General features: G+C 57.7%; 1 protein-coding gene across 1 annotated transcript in view; it reads left to right on the forward strand.

Moving 5' to 3' along the window:
• The window catches only part of Papln (papilin, proteoglycan like sulfated glycoprotein), a 30,120-nt gene that overhangs the window by 8,731 nt on the left and 7,703 nt on the right, over positions 1-13,686 (forward strand). Inside the window, 22 exon segments of the mRNA XM_028877105.2 lie at positions 60-162; positions 590-720; positions 1,391-1,514; positions 1,898-1,978; positions 2,085-2,257; positions 2,364-2,487; positions 2,886-3,012; positions 3,365-3,430; positions 3,899-4,106; positions 4,826-5,008; positions 5,181-5,322; positions 7,282-7,362; positions 7,536-7,797; positions 8,915-9,035; positions 9,283-9,421; positions 10,561-10,737; positions 10,740-10,919; positions 10,922-11,030; positions 11,566-11,703; positions 11,924-12,048; positions 12,332-12,485; positions 12,999-13,136. Coding sequence (XP_028732938.1) covers positions 60-162; positions 590-720; positions 1,391-1,514; positions 1,898-1,978; positions 2,085-2,257; positions 2,364-2,487; positions 2,886-3,012; positions 3,365-3,430; positions 3,899-4,106; positions 4,826-5,008; positions 5,181-5,322; positions 7,282-7,362; positions 7,536-7,797; positions 8,915-9,035; positions 9,283-9,421; positions 10,561-10,737; positions 10,740-10,919; positions 10,922-11,030; positions 11,566-11,703; positions 11,924-12,048; positions 12,332-12,485; positions 12,999-13,136 — 3,086 coding nt within the window.

Raw genomic sequence — 13,686 nt, forward strand, 5'->3', positions numbered from 1 at the left:
GGACAGGGCAGGATGGCAGCCTCCCCAGTGCCCACACTGGCACCCACGTTCCCACGCAGAGCTGCCCAGACGGCGCGCGGGACTTCCGGGCTGAGCAGTGCGCAGAGTTCGACGGCACCGACTTCCAGGGCCGGCGCTACCGGTGGCTGCCCTACTACGCGGGTAAGCGCGCCACCCCGCTCTGCTGGCTCTGCTCTTGCCCACCCAGCCCCTAACGGATGTTCAGGTGTTAGTTATTTTTCATTGCTGTAGTAAAACACTGTGAGAGGTGGCTTGTAAAAGGAGTTTATTTGGGCTTATGGTTCCGGAGGGAGGGTCCGTGATGCCTGGTGGCTGCAGTGGGAATCTGGTTGATCATATTTCAACCACACACAAAAAGAACTCCAACTGGAAGTGCAGCCAGGCTCTCAGCTTTCAAAGCCCACCCCCCAGTGACGTACTTCCTCAAAGTTTCACAGCCCCCCTGAACAGCACCGCTCTCCGCTCTCCGGGGACCAGGTGTTCAAATACAGGAGTCTATGGGGGCACATTCTTCATTCAAACCACGCTTTTGTGTCAAGATGTCAGCTTTCTCCTTTTACCTACCCAGCCCCAAACAAGTGTGAACTGAACTGCATTCCCAAGGGGGAGAACTTCTACTACAAACACAGGGAGGCCGTGGTGGACGGGACACCCTGCGAGCCCGGCAAACGGGACATCTGTGTGGACGGCATCTGCAGAGTGAGTTAGGCCCCTGCCCGGCCTCCAAGCTGCCTGGGGATTATTATGGCTGGTGTCTTCCAGCAGCAGCGGGACCAAGTGGCTGCCAGGGGCTTAAGTCGCTAGCTCCCAGAATGCAATGCAGTCCTTATAGATGTTCTCTGACCGCCCTCAGCTTTGCCCTGGAGAATACTAACCTCACGAGAGAAACCCTCTGCATGACTGAAGCTGACCCCAACCAAACGCGAAGGGGTGGCTGTAGGCGATGGAAAGATGCTAGAGATTCCTCTATCTCTTGCTTTCTTCTCCTCTGCGCCAGCTTCAGGCTCATGCAGGGCTCTTCTCGTGAGCCTGCACCAAGATGGCGGCCCCAAGCCTTTACCACACCCGCCTGTCAGCTCCCAGGAGTCCCAGCTCTCTGACCTGTTAGCCTGGGCTCCCTGAACCATTCTCTGAGGAAAGGAGGGGACCACGTTCCTCTGGCATGCCCAAACCCACATTTGTGGAGTTCCATCCAAACAGGGAGAGCCGTGACCTCTGGAGTGGTTAGCCGGAGCTGGGGGACCAGCCTGAGCAGACAGACAGTGAATGTCAGTCCCTGTGTCCACGCTGTCCTGCCCCGGGGCATTTGGAACTATGTCCGCGCCTCTTCTCTCTCACCTTGCCGTCACTTCCCTGTCCCTCCCTGCAGGTTGTTGGCTGTGATCACAAGCTAGACTCGACCAAGCAGGAGGACAAATGTCTGCAGTGTGGGGGGGATGACTCAACCTGCTACCCCGTCACAGGAACCTTTGACGCCAACGACCTCAGCAGAGGTGGGGGGTCGCACGCCTTGGCTTACCTGTCACCTTCTCTGACCTCACGGCACTCAGTAGTAGGTCGGGCTCAGGTCATGTGACTGGGAGGCAGAGGCTGCACCCCTCACAGGACTCTCCCTATGTGCCTGCCTTGGCTGGGACCCTCACACACTCGTGGGGTCTAATCTCACGATGCCCACCGACACTGGGTGCCTGCCCTCCTGCCTTGTCCTTGTCCCCAGGCTGTTTCTTTTTTCCTCCTGAGATGTCAGGGCCTTGAGCCTACTCCCACCCCCACCCCGTCTTTGTAAAGCTAGTTCCTCTGCCCAAAGCCCTCTCCCCAAGAAGTCCCTCCAGGAACAAACCAGCACCCCTCCTCACCCGAATCTTGTCCCAATCAGGCTACAACCAAATCTTCATCATTCCTGCCGGGGCCACCAGTATTCGCATCGAGGAAGCTGCGGCCAGCAGGAATTTCCTGGGTGAGAGATGGTTTGGAGTGGGGGGGGGGGGGGGGGGGCAGCCTGGGGCTCAGAGAGGCAACCTGGGTGTCCCACATCCCCTGACAGGCTGCGTCCTCCTCCGCAGCCGTGAAGAGCGTCAGCGGGGAGTACTACCTCAACGGGCACTGGACCATTGAGGCAGCCCAGGCTCTGCCAGTGGCCAGCACGGTCCTACAGTATGAAAGGGGTGTGGAGGGGGACCAGGCCCCTGAACGGCTCCAGGCACGGGGCCCCACCTCGGAGCCCCTGGTCATCGAGGTGAGTGGGCCACCGAGGGAGGTGACCCTGTACATACGTACGGGCGGGCTGCCCAGATGACCATGGGCCAGGCGGAGGGGCTTCAGCGAACACACACTCTCGGCAGCTCATCAGCCAGGAACCCAACCCCGGCGTGCACTATGAGTACTACCTGCCATTGAACGAGCCCGGCCAAGGCTTCAGCTGGAGCCATGGGTCCTGGAGCGACTGCAGCGTGGACTGCGGTGGAGGTGAGCACTGGGGCCCGGGGGAGGACAGATGACTCGGGCTGGCAGGTGACAGTCCTGTCCCAGCACTGCTGGGGAGGGATACCTCCGTGCATGGGAAAAGTCAGCCGTCCCCAGGAAGGGCTGCGGCCCTTGCCAGGGTAAGCGAGGTCTCCTGGGAGGAGCTGCCCACTGGGGTCGGAGGCCGGGCCTGGAGCTCGTGACCGAGGTCTGTCACTCACACTTAAGACTCTTGGAGCCTCCCTGTGCTGTAAGTTGGTTGTGGTGGTGGCGGCTCCTGTCACAGAAGGACTTCATCAGGGTGAGCTGTGCGTCCAGTCCCGAAGGGTGCCTGACTAGCGAGTTCATTGGAAGAGCACCGGCGGCCTGCCACGAACTCGGGGTGGCTCTCCTCCCGACAGGTCACCAGACGCGCCTGGTATTCTGCATGATTGACAACGAGGCCTACCCGGACCACCTGTGCCGACACCAGCCACGGCCAGCCCACCGACGGCCCTGCAATCTTCATCCCTGCCCCAAGACCAAGCGGTGAGGCCTTGCCGGGCCCTTCCACCTATGGTGGAGCCCAGGAACTTGGGTGGGGAGGGAGGGGAGTCCCTAAACTGTTTCAGGCATAGGCCCAAGAGGTTGGGGGGCAGGGCTCTGCACATCAGGTGGGAGGCAGGGACTGGGCCTGAGCATGAGACGCAGGACAGTTCTCTCCGTTCATGGGTCTCCTCACAGTATCAGGATGCCTAGACTGGGAACAGGAGGATAGGGGACAGCGCCACAGGGTCCCTGTCTGAGGCAACAGGGGGCTCAAACAGAGGACTGGGGGTGAGGCAGGAATCTGGCCAAAGGGCCAGTAGACTCTGGCAAATGGCTTTGTTCGTGCACAAAGGATCTCTTTCCTGCACCGGCCGGGAGCGTGGCGCCATTCTGGGGCCCAGCATGTGTGTGGGAACAGGTAATCGGTGGGCCAGGGGGTTCCCGGAGGGCTGGTGTTGGTACCCTCGCCCTCCCGGCCCGGTGAGACGGTGGTGGGGCTTGGCTTTGCATGGTGTATTTGGGGCTTCCCTTGTACCCCCAGCCAGGCAGGGCTTCTCCACATACAGGGAGCAGAGCTTTGCTGGAGATGCCCCGACAGAGGCGGGCAAGGGATGGCATCTGACTGGGATGCCAGGACCCCGTGAGAAGGAGAAAGGGAGAGCCGGGGCACAGAAATGAAAGCCGAGGGGCAGCCGTCAGGCTGTCTGTGAGAAAGACCCTTCAGGGGCCGCTGAGCCATAGGGGATGCCTAGGAGGGCCTGGCTGGTGGTCTCCACAGAGTTCTTGGGGAGCGGCGGGGTGGACCCTCCGTGCGCTCTGCGTTGGGGAGCCACGGCCACCTCCTACGCCAGTCTTATCTGTTTCCTTTTTTTTTTTTTTTGGTCAGCTGGAAGGTAGGACCGTGGACACCCTGCTCAGTCTCCTGTGGGGGTGGATTCCAGTCTCGCTCCGTCTATTGCGTCTCCTCCGATGGGGCTGGTGGCCAGGAAGCTGCTGAGCAGACCCAGTGTGCTGGTCTACCTGGGAAGCCCCCTACCACACAGGCTTGTAACCAGCAACGCTGTGCGGCCTGGAGCGTGGAGCCGTGGGGAGAGGTGAGGAGGCCCTGCCCAGGACAAGGAGCTGTGTTTTGGGCCTGGGTGCAGCCGCAGGTCTGGGCTGAAAGGCTTGTCTTCTGCTGCAGCAGGAAGCTAAGGTCCTCGGAGGGTAAGGGACCTAGCTGGTCATCTTGGAAGATGTGGCCAAAGCTGGGATGCGATGTACCTTGTAGACTCTGGTCCAGGGTCCTCCTGACTTTAGCATCCCAGGGCTGGATGGGACAGGGCTTGTGTTGGTGAGAAGACAGAGCTAGGTGTGTCTGGGGGTGAGGCAAGCCTTGCCTCCTGCTCCCAAGTTGCAAATACAGGGCACGGAGGCTACGGAGACAGCCCATTGGTTAAGTAATGCTTGCTGCTCTTCCAGAAGGACCTGAGTTTGATACCTGGGACCTGGGACAACGGCCTATAACTCCAGCTCCAGGGGATCCGACTCCCTCTTCTGGTCTCACACACACACACACACACACACACACACCACACACACACACAAGTGGCGTACACACAGAGAGACACGCAGATACACACAAATGAAAACACAATAAAGGCGTGTGAGGAGTGTGAAAAATACCCCTTTTGGCCTGTGTGACGTCAGAGCAAGTGATTCGGCCTCTCTGGGCCGAGGGGTGAGATAAGGGCAGCGGAGTACCCTCTGCCCTCTAAGCCAGGCTGGTCGGGCTCCCCTGGGGGGCCTTCCTGCTGATAGCCTGTCCTTACAGTGCTCCGTTACCTGTGGGGCTGGCATCAGGAAGAGGAGCGTCACCTGCCGGGGGGATCAGGACTCTCCGGTCCACGTCACAGCGTGCTCCTTGAAGGACCAGCCAAGCCTCACTGAGCCCTGTGTGCAAGAGGCCTGTCCTGTGCTCCAGGGCCAGGCCTGGCACGTAGGCGCGTGGAGTCTGGTAAGTGCCCGCCCCCTCCCGATGCCTGCTGTCCAGCTCTGGTCCCTGGGGTCCCGGAAGGTTCTGCAAACGCACCTGTGAAGAGCACTGCCCCCCCCCCCACTTCTTCAGGGGTGTGTGCCCGGCCTCAGGGTTCTCTCTCTCTCTCTCCACTCCCACCCTGGGTCGTCAGTGCTCTAAGAGCTGTGGTGTGGGTACTCGGAGGCGACTCGTCACCTGCGCCATCGGGCCGCCCGGTCACTGCAGGGACCTGCAGTCATCCAAGCCCGCTGAGGTGGAGCCCTGCAACAGACAGCCCTGCCAATTTCCTCACGGTGAGGACAGGGCAGGGAGGGTGAAACCCCCCCCCACCACCACCACCCCGGCTGCCTGTTTAGTGTGCACCTCCTGCCTGGGGCCTTTCCCCGGCCGGCCGCTTTCCTTCATCTCTGGCCGCTTCCGCCTCTGCTGCTGCCAGATCCATCTACAGCACGCTGGGAGCCTCCGACTCCCCCAGCCTGTTGTCCTCCACGTCACCTTCACCTTAGTTTTCTTGCCCTGTGTGGGTCCCCTACGGCTTCTTAGACCTGCTGGCTCTTAGCTTCCCAAGGGCGAGGTCCATGGCTTCCCGGTCCGCTCTCTGTCTCCCCCAGTGTACTGAGCACGGGACCTGGACCCCAGTGTCTAGTGCCTGTACTGATACTGAGAACAGTAGGTTTGTCCTTGAAGGGCTGGTTTGTGGGGACTCTGAGCTATGGGCACCTCCAGCTGGGGACAGCAGGATTCCAACGGTGGTGGGTGGTAGGGTTTCAGGGGAAGGGCGGACTTGGTTCAGAGTACCAGCGTGGTGGCTACAGTGTGGCCCCGAGCAAGGGTGGTTCCTCTGTCCCGGACAAGGGCAGCAAGGGTGACTGTCCGGCCTGTGGCAGGCTTGGGAGTCCTTGGGGGGTGCTGAGCCACTCATGATTCTGAAGGAAGGGAGAGGCAGATTTGGCCCACACCCAGGGGCAGTCTGAAGTACAGACGAGATGTAAGAACCCCAGGAAGGAGAAGGCAGGAAGCCATGAGCTAAAAGGGCAGTGGTACCTCGTGTATGTGATGCTGCCGGGTCACTAGAAAAGGGCGACACCGTGATGCTTTATTATCACTGTTGGTTTATTGAGACAGGGTATAGTGTAGCCTAGGCTGGCCTCAAACTCATTATGTAGCTAAGGATGACTCTGAACTCCTGATCACTCTGTCTCTACCTCCCAAGTGCTGGGATTACAGGTGTGCACCACCATACCAGACCTAGAGATGTCTTTTAAAAATTATATTTAAATTTTTATTTTATGTGTGTTGTATTTTGCTTCCATGTACATCTCCGTGCCTTGTGTACACATGGTACCTACAGAGCCAGAAAGCATTGGATCCCTGGAACTGGAGTCACCAATGGTTGTGAGCCACCATTGTGGGTGCTGGGACTCGAACTCAGGTTCGAGTCCTCTGGAAGAGCAGCTGCTGATCTTCACTGCTCAGCGATCTTTCCAGCCTCCCCACAATTACGTTTTAATTATCTCTTTTAAGGCTGATTCTCACTCTGTTGCCCTGGCTGGCCCCGAACTCTGAGGTCACTTTTTGCGGTTCTGGGACTCCAGCCCTCACACCTGCGTGGTGCACACACTTTCTCCGCTAACCCGCCACTCACTGTGGTGGCCTTGAGTTGTTGATTTTAAGTATCCCGTCAAACTAAGTTTATTGTGGAAGATCAGGAAAGCCCCCCTCCCATTAAGAAGTGCCGACTGTTTTGGGGGTACCCTGCTTACTTAGTTTCTTTTCCTCTTCATTAAAAAAAAAAAGTTTCTCTGACATTTTATGATTAAAAAGATCTAGCAATTTTATTAAGACTATTAACTACTAAATGCCATGAAAATCCATTTTTTTCCTCTTTGGGGGGGCTGTTGGGGCTCACACTCAGGGCCTGGTTCATGCCAAGCAAGTGCCCTACCAGCTCAGCTGTCATGGCCCCCCAAGTCACCTGGTCTAACTGGACACTGATTTGGTAATTTTACTAAGTTGGACAAGATTTAAAAAAAAAAAAATCCAGCCATGCAGAAAAGTGAAAAGAAATCTCTGAGGCAGCTGTGTGGATACAGACCCATCATCCCTGCACCTGAGAGGCTGAGGCAGGAGGATTCTTGTGACTAAGGCCAATACAGTCTCTGCGGGGTGGTGTTCTCGGGGCTGGGATGTTGATCTTTACCTCGGGGATTGCTTTTTTCTGGCTGAGCCCCACACCCCTTGGTTCTCCACAGAGGTCCCTAGCATACAGGACTCACGGACCCGCCCCTCACACCCCAGGATGCCTTTAGGCCCTCAAGTGTCCCCAGTCTCAGGTGAGAAGCTGGGTCCTTCCCTGCCCCAGGGCCCTGTCATCTATGAGTCTGGGTGGCCTGGCGGTGGCCTACAGGGAGGGGAGACCTAGGAAGGTGGTTTGAAGGCAGACTTGGGATGAGGGCAAGGGGCATGCGGGTGTACCGCAGTGATCTTTTTTTTCCCTCCTGTTTAGATGCTAGAGACCAGCGGTGGGCTGCCCAGGAGCGACCCAGGGCCCAGAGTAACCCCAGAGAGGGCCAGGATCCCCAGCTGTCGGCTGCAGGCCGGGCCCCCATTCTGCCGCACCCTCCACACCGGCCACCCCTGAGACCCAACTCAGGACCCCGTGACTGCAGACACAGCCCCCACGGATGCTGCCCTGATGGCCACACCCCATCTCTTGGGCCACAGTGGCAAGGCTGTCCCCTGGCTGGAGCCTTGTGTCTTCAGAGCAGGTGGGTTGGGCCGCTCTTCTTCCTCAGCTGGCAAGAGGAGGAAGGTCGGGCTGGGCAACGCTGGGCGGGGCCGGCATCCCTGCCCAGGGCAGACTTGCCCAGCTTAGAATTCCTGAGGTGCCCTGACTGTGCCATTTTGGGTGGGTGGATCTCTCTTCCTCCTGATGGGCTTCTCATGGGCCCAACCTGTGGAGAGGTAGCCTGAGGCCTGGAGCAGGCATGAAAGGTGATTCCAGCTCTCAGGTCCATGCCAGGCTCAGGACCTCAGTGTGAAGCTGGCTACATTTCAAGTCTTCTACCAACACATTCCTTCAGCCTTGTGGGAGGGGGGGTGAGTCACCCCACTCTGCCAAATGTCTTCTCTGCAGTTCTTCCGAGCCCTACCTTGCACAGGCTCCCTGAGGGACTGCGATAAGGGTCTGGGAATTGGGGCTAGTGACTTCCAGCTGTTTGCTGGGTGACTTCTCTGCTCTTGGCTTCCTCTTCTGAGAGCCAGGAACCATGGCTCCTGCTGAGGGAGGTTATGAGGGAGACTGCCTTCCCTCCCTTCACCTTGCTTCAAAAACTCTGGTTGTGGCCTGGAGAGATGGCTCAGAGGTCAAGAGCACTGACTGCTCTTCCAGAGGTCCTGAGTTCAATTCCCAGCAACCACATGGTGGCTCACAGCCATCTATAATGAGATCTGGTGCCCTCTTCTGGCCTGCAAGGATACATAAAAAACAAATAAATCTTTTTTAAAAAAAAAACCTCTGGTTGTGGGAGATCAAGGATGGACTGCAATTTTTCAGGAGCTCCTGGGAGCCGGACGTTTGTGCAGGTTTTAGCCGCATCCCCGTTTCTGGGTTTGGGATAGGATGCACCATGCATCAGGCAGAGGTGCACTGTCCGGGCTGAAGCTGCAGCTTGCTACTGCTGCCTTCCCTGGCAGCTGCTGGGTGGCAGTGGGGGTGGGCAGAGCCTGGGGCACAGGAACAGGCTCTCTCAGTCAGGTCTTTCCCCAGACGGCCTCCTAAGTAAGCGGCCTCAGAGCCTCTTCCGCCCTGGGAGTTTAGGCACCAGGGACCATGGGAGGCCCGGGTAGGACTGGCAGTGAGGATGGCTGTGTACTGCTCTCTAGGTACGGATGCTGCCCCGATGGGGTGTCTGCAGCCGAGGGGCCCCAGCAGGCTGGCTGCCCCAGGTCTCACGGCGGTGACAATACCGGGAACAGGCCAGGGTCCAGAGCAGTAGCTTCCAAGGTGAGTGGCTCCGTGGCAGGAACATGGCTCAGCGCTACCGGGATCTTTGCAGCTTCAGCCTTGTGAAAGGGAGGAGCCTACAAGCCATCCTTTCAAAGAGCAGGCCTTCAGAGGTGGCCTGGGTGGGGTTCTCTGCCTCTGACTCACAGCTGTGCCCCTTCCCTTTCCTGTCCTCCTCCCTCTGGGCAAGCTCCCCACTGAAAACAGGATTTATTCCTAAGTTCCCAACCTCTGGCTTCCTCTCCAGGTCCCCAGGATCCACCAACCCCAGGCCCATCAGAGCGAACCCAGAGATTGTCGTGCCTCCCAGTTTGGCTGTTGCTATGACAACGTGGCTTCTGCAGCTGGTCCCCTGGGGGAAGGCTGTAGGGGCCAGCCCAGCTACGGTGAGAGGGTACCCCCTTCTCATCCTTACGGATGGGTGGACTCCGGTGTCTCGCTGGGTCCTCATCCCCTACGCACAGCCAAAGACCTCCCAGTTCCTGAACACGCACTAGCTGGCAGGCCAGAGGATTCTGACCGATGGTTCCTCCATCTATGATGTTTTGCACTTGGCTGGGGAGGGTTATAAATGGCGCTCCCGGGGCTATGGTTGCGGCTCAGTTGGTAGAGTGTTTGCTTAGCATGGACGGAGCCCTGGGGACAATCCTCAGTGCCACATAAACCAGATACGGTGGTGCAGGTCTGTAATCCCAGTACTTGTAGAGGCGGGCGGGATGATCGAAGTTCAAGGTCATGGCTCCATACCATGTTCAAGGCTAGTCTGAGATAAATAAGATTGCCCCCCACCAAAAAAAGTGGGTATCACAAGTGAAAACAAGTCCATCTGGGGGGTCAGGCTCCTCCCAAAGTAAAAGCAGGAAGGGCAAAGTGGGTAGTGCTGTAGCGCTTGCCCATGCCTGAGACTGGGTGTGTGTTGCCCGGAGTAGAAGCTGAGTTTTAGAGAGAGATGGTGGAGGCTGGAGCAGGATGGGTCAGTGGGTGGAGCCTCCAGGGTCTGTCATGGGAATATGCATCCGAAGTCTGACAGGCTGGTGGCCCAGGGCTCAGCAGACGGGTGGTGATCAGGACAGGTAGCCATAGCCACTTGGAACGTGGAGAGATGGAGCAGGCTATCCATGCTGGCCAGCAGGGCTGTGAGGATAAGCAGGCTAGAGGCTGGGGATGAGGACAAGGCCGGGTCTCTTCCTGGGCATGTTCACAGCCCCTCAGAGGAGGGCACAGTGAAGTCAAGCTGTATCTGGTCTGTGTGTACACCCCAAGAGGCCCAGGCTGGAAGGGGCATGAGAGAGAGCTTGCTCAAGGTCTCTTCTTCCTGGGGTGGTTCTAGTTTGGTATGTGGTCCAGCCTAAGCAAGTCTAGGAAAGATGCTGGGAGTGTCCCGGGCTCCTAAGGGAGGTTAGGGGTCCTGGCAAGGGTGCATCTGTGCTCTATAAACCAGGGCAGGCATGCTCCTTACGGCTGAGGGGAGAGGACAGTGCCACCACTGGCCACCTGGGTGACATGTTCCATCCACAATCCACAGCCTACCCGGTGAGGTGTCTGCTGCCCAGTGCTCCTGGGTCCTGTGGAGACTGGGCTGCCCGCTGGTACTTTGTGGCGTCAGTGGGCCGGTGTAACCGCTTTTGGTATGGCGGCTGCCACGGCAACGCCAATAACTTCGGCTCGGAGCAGGAGTGCATGAACAGCTGCCAGGAGCACCACGACCCCGCCATCCTGAGGCAGGGGCCTCTGGCCATCGTGTCCACATGGACGGTGGCCAGCGTGGTCCTGGAGGCCAGCAGGAACCTGATTGGCACAGGACAAGAGCCACAGTCCCGAGACTGCCCTCACCTGGAAGCCCTTGGCAAAGAGGACAAGAGCCAGGGCCCGGGGAGGCGCCCCACCCCCAGCCTATGGAGAACGACCTGGAGATCAGGAGCTCCGGCCCAGAGTTTCTGGACTGGGTAGAGATGGTAGACCACCAGTGCCGCCCACACATAGCTCCTCCCACAGGTGAGGCCTGCTTCCCAGGTAAAGGGCAATGGATGCCCAGGCCAGGGCTGAGCCCTAGGGAGGACAGCCCACCAGGTGGGTTTCGTCACCATCACAGGACAGACAGGGATGCTGAGGTCCTTGGGATGTAGGTTTAGCCGAGGTATCTGTTCCTAGATTCTTTCTCCGCTCTAGCTAGTGTACCCAGAGGTCTGGGTCTAGGTAGCTTGCTCCAAACCTCAGTGTCTTGACCTGTAAAATGGTGGTAATGTTTCATTCCCTGAATATATCATGAGTTTTGATATGGGCTCTGTTATGTATCAATCACTCTTGTGATCATCATATTAATAATTTCATCCTATTAATAAGGGGGTTGGGGAAATAAACAGAATTAAGAAACCAAAGCACATGCTCAGGGGCAATGCCTGGAGTGTGGCAGGGTTGGGAAGGCTAGAGCCTCCCATGGGGCTCTAGCCCTGCAGATACCCACAAGAGACAGTTCCCTGGTGGCCTGCTCCTGTGCCAGGAGGCAGACCCAACCCTCTTCCCTCTCCAGGATCAGCTTGGGAGGCTCAGAGCCCTCCCTGGTTCAAGCAGCCGCCGGGCAGGCGGTACAGCTCTTTTGCCCTGGCAACACCTACCGGCAGTTCCAGGCAGGGTGGCAGAAAGATGGTGAGGCCATCTCCTCCGACAGGTGCGTGCAAAACCGTGGTCCCACCTCCTGTGTGAGAGGTTCACTGTGGGGTAGTGGTGAGCAATGGCTACATTTCTTGCGGAGGACCCCCAGCATCCCTTGGGAGTGTGAGAGGACTCTGAGTGTGGTGGGCTGTTTGGTCTTCTTTGGTTAGCGTGGGTGCCAGAGGACTCGTACCGCCCTCAGGAGTCCAGAGGTATATCTCTCCTCCCCCGATCAGGTACCAGCTACAGTCAGATGGCTCCCTCATCATCAGCCCCTTGAGGCCAGAGGATGCCGGTGTCTATATCTGTGGCAGCCACAGGCCAGGCCATGACCCCCAGAAAATCCAGCTTCGAGTCACAGGTTTCTGTCCCATCCTCTAGCCCCACCTCCGGGCTCTCACAAAACAGAGTGGGACTGAGTGAGGGAAGGAGGGAAGGAAGGAGGGAGGGAGGGAGAGAGGGAGGGAGGGAGGGCCTGGGCAGGGCTGACCCGCCCTAGAAAGGCCCAAGTTCTTCCTTGATCACTTCCTCCTGGGGCAGGGACAATATCTTGTCCTTTTTTCTCCACTGTCTCTGCTGGTCTCAATGGTCCCTCTTCCGTCCTCCTCAGAGCTCATCACTTGCTTCTTTTGGCCTCATGACAGGGGGTGACACAGCAGTGCTCTCTGAGGTCCAGCCAAGACCGTTCCCTCAGACCAGGAACCCAGACCTTGGCCATGGGCCTCGGGACTCCGGAACAGGGGCAGGAGCTGGGGGCCAAGGGGCTACCTCTTCCCTACACCCCAGGCCTGCCAGCAGGTAACAGCACAGCATACTCTAATGGTCTCTGAATACGCCATAATATATTCAGAGTCTTTCGGGGTCCATGGTCTCAATAGGGGAGAAGAGAAAGGGTGTGCCATGGTTGGGTTTTCACTGGCCAGTGTCCTGGGCTCAGAGAGGTGACAATTAGAAAAGCCTGGCTCCTTGAGCTGGCCTTGAGGGGGATTTGGTGGCGGGGGAGCGTCTTTGTCAGGGCCTGGTGGCAGATATGCGGGGCAGGAGAAGGTAGGCAGAGACTCTGGGTGTGTTTAGTCAGCCACGTTGGCAGCCAGCCCTGGGCCTTCACACACACACACACACACACACACACACACACACACACACACACACACCGTTCTTAACAACAGCGTTGGTGTCCTAAACAGGACTAAGGGATAATTTTAGGGATCCCACCCTGACCAGAAAGGGAGAAAGGGGCTTGTGCAGAGGACTGTTTTATGGGGAGAAGTAGCAGCTGGGTCCCCTTAGTGTGCACAATTTGTTTTATAGGCTGCGTCTGGACCGGACTCGGCCTGGGGTGGTGGATGCCAGTCCTGGCCAGCAGATCCGGCTGACCTGCCATGCTGAAGTCTTCCCAACCCCCATCATTGAGTGGCAAAGAGATGGGCAGCTGGTCTCTTCTCCCAGGTTCATTCAGCCCCTTGCCTGCTGACCAGGCCTATCTCCGGCCACACATCCTCTAGAGGCCAGAGCAGGAACTCCAGGCTCTGGAGAAAGGGGGTTTGGAGCACAGGGCTTCTAGGCATTTCCAAAGTACAGCGGATGGGAATGAGAGGCCAGCCCAGGGGGGAGACAGGTTTGGCCCGGCCCTAGATGACCCCATGGCTGACATTTGCTGGGTTTGTACTGAGGCCTGTTCACTGTTGTGTAAGCCGCAGGGAGCCACACTGAAGTACGTGCTGCTTGTGAGCAGTTTACACACAGGAGCTTAATATCACACGGCTCACTACAGAACCAGGATACCAGTCTATTTTGCATATGTCAAAACCCAGAAAATTCTAATTAAAAAGCCTTTAATTCTAGCACCCTGGAGGGGAGGTAGGTGGACTTCCGTAAGTTAAGGACAGCCTGGTCTACATAGCGAGTACTAGGACAGCAAATGCCACCCAGTGAGACTCTGTCTCAAAAACAAACAACAACAACAACAAAAAAACCAAACTAGAATCTAATCTAAAAT

Source organism: Peromyscus leucopus, chromosome 14 (assembly GCF_004664715.2).
Source record: "Peromyscus leucopus breed LL Stock chromosome 14, UCI_PerLeu_2.1, whole genome shotgun sequence".
NCBI classification, from domain to species: Eukaryota; Metazoa; Chordata; class Mammalia; order Rodentia; family Cricetidae; genus Peromyscus; species Peromyscus leucopus.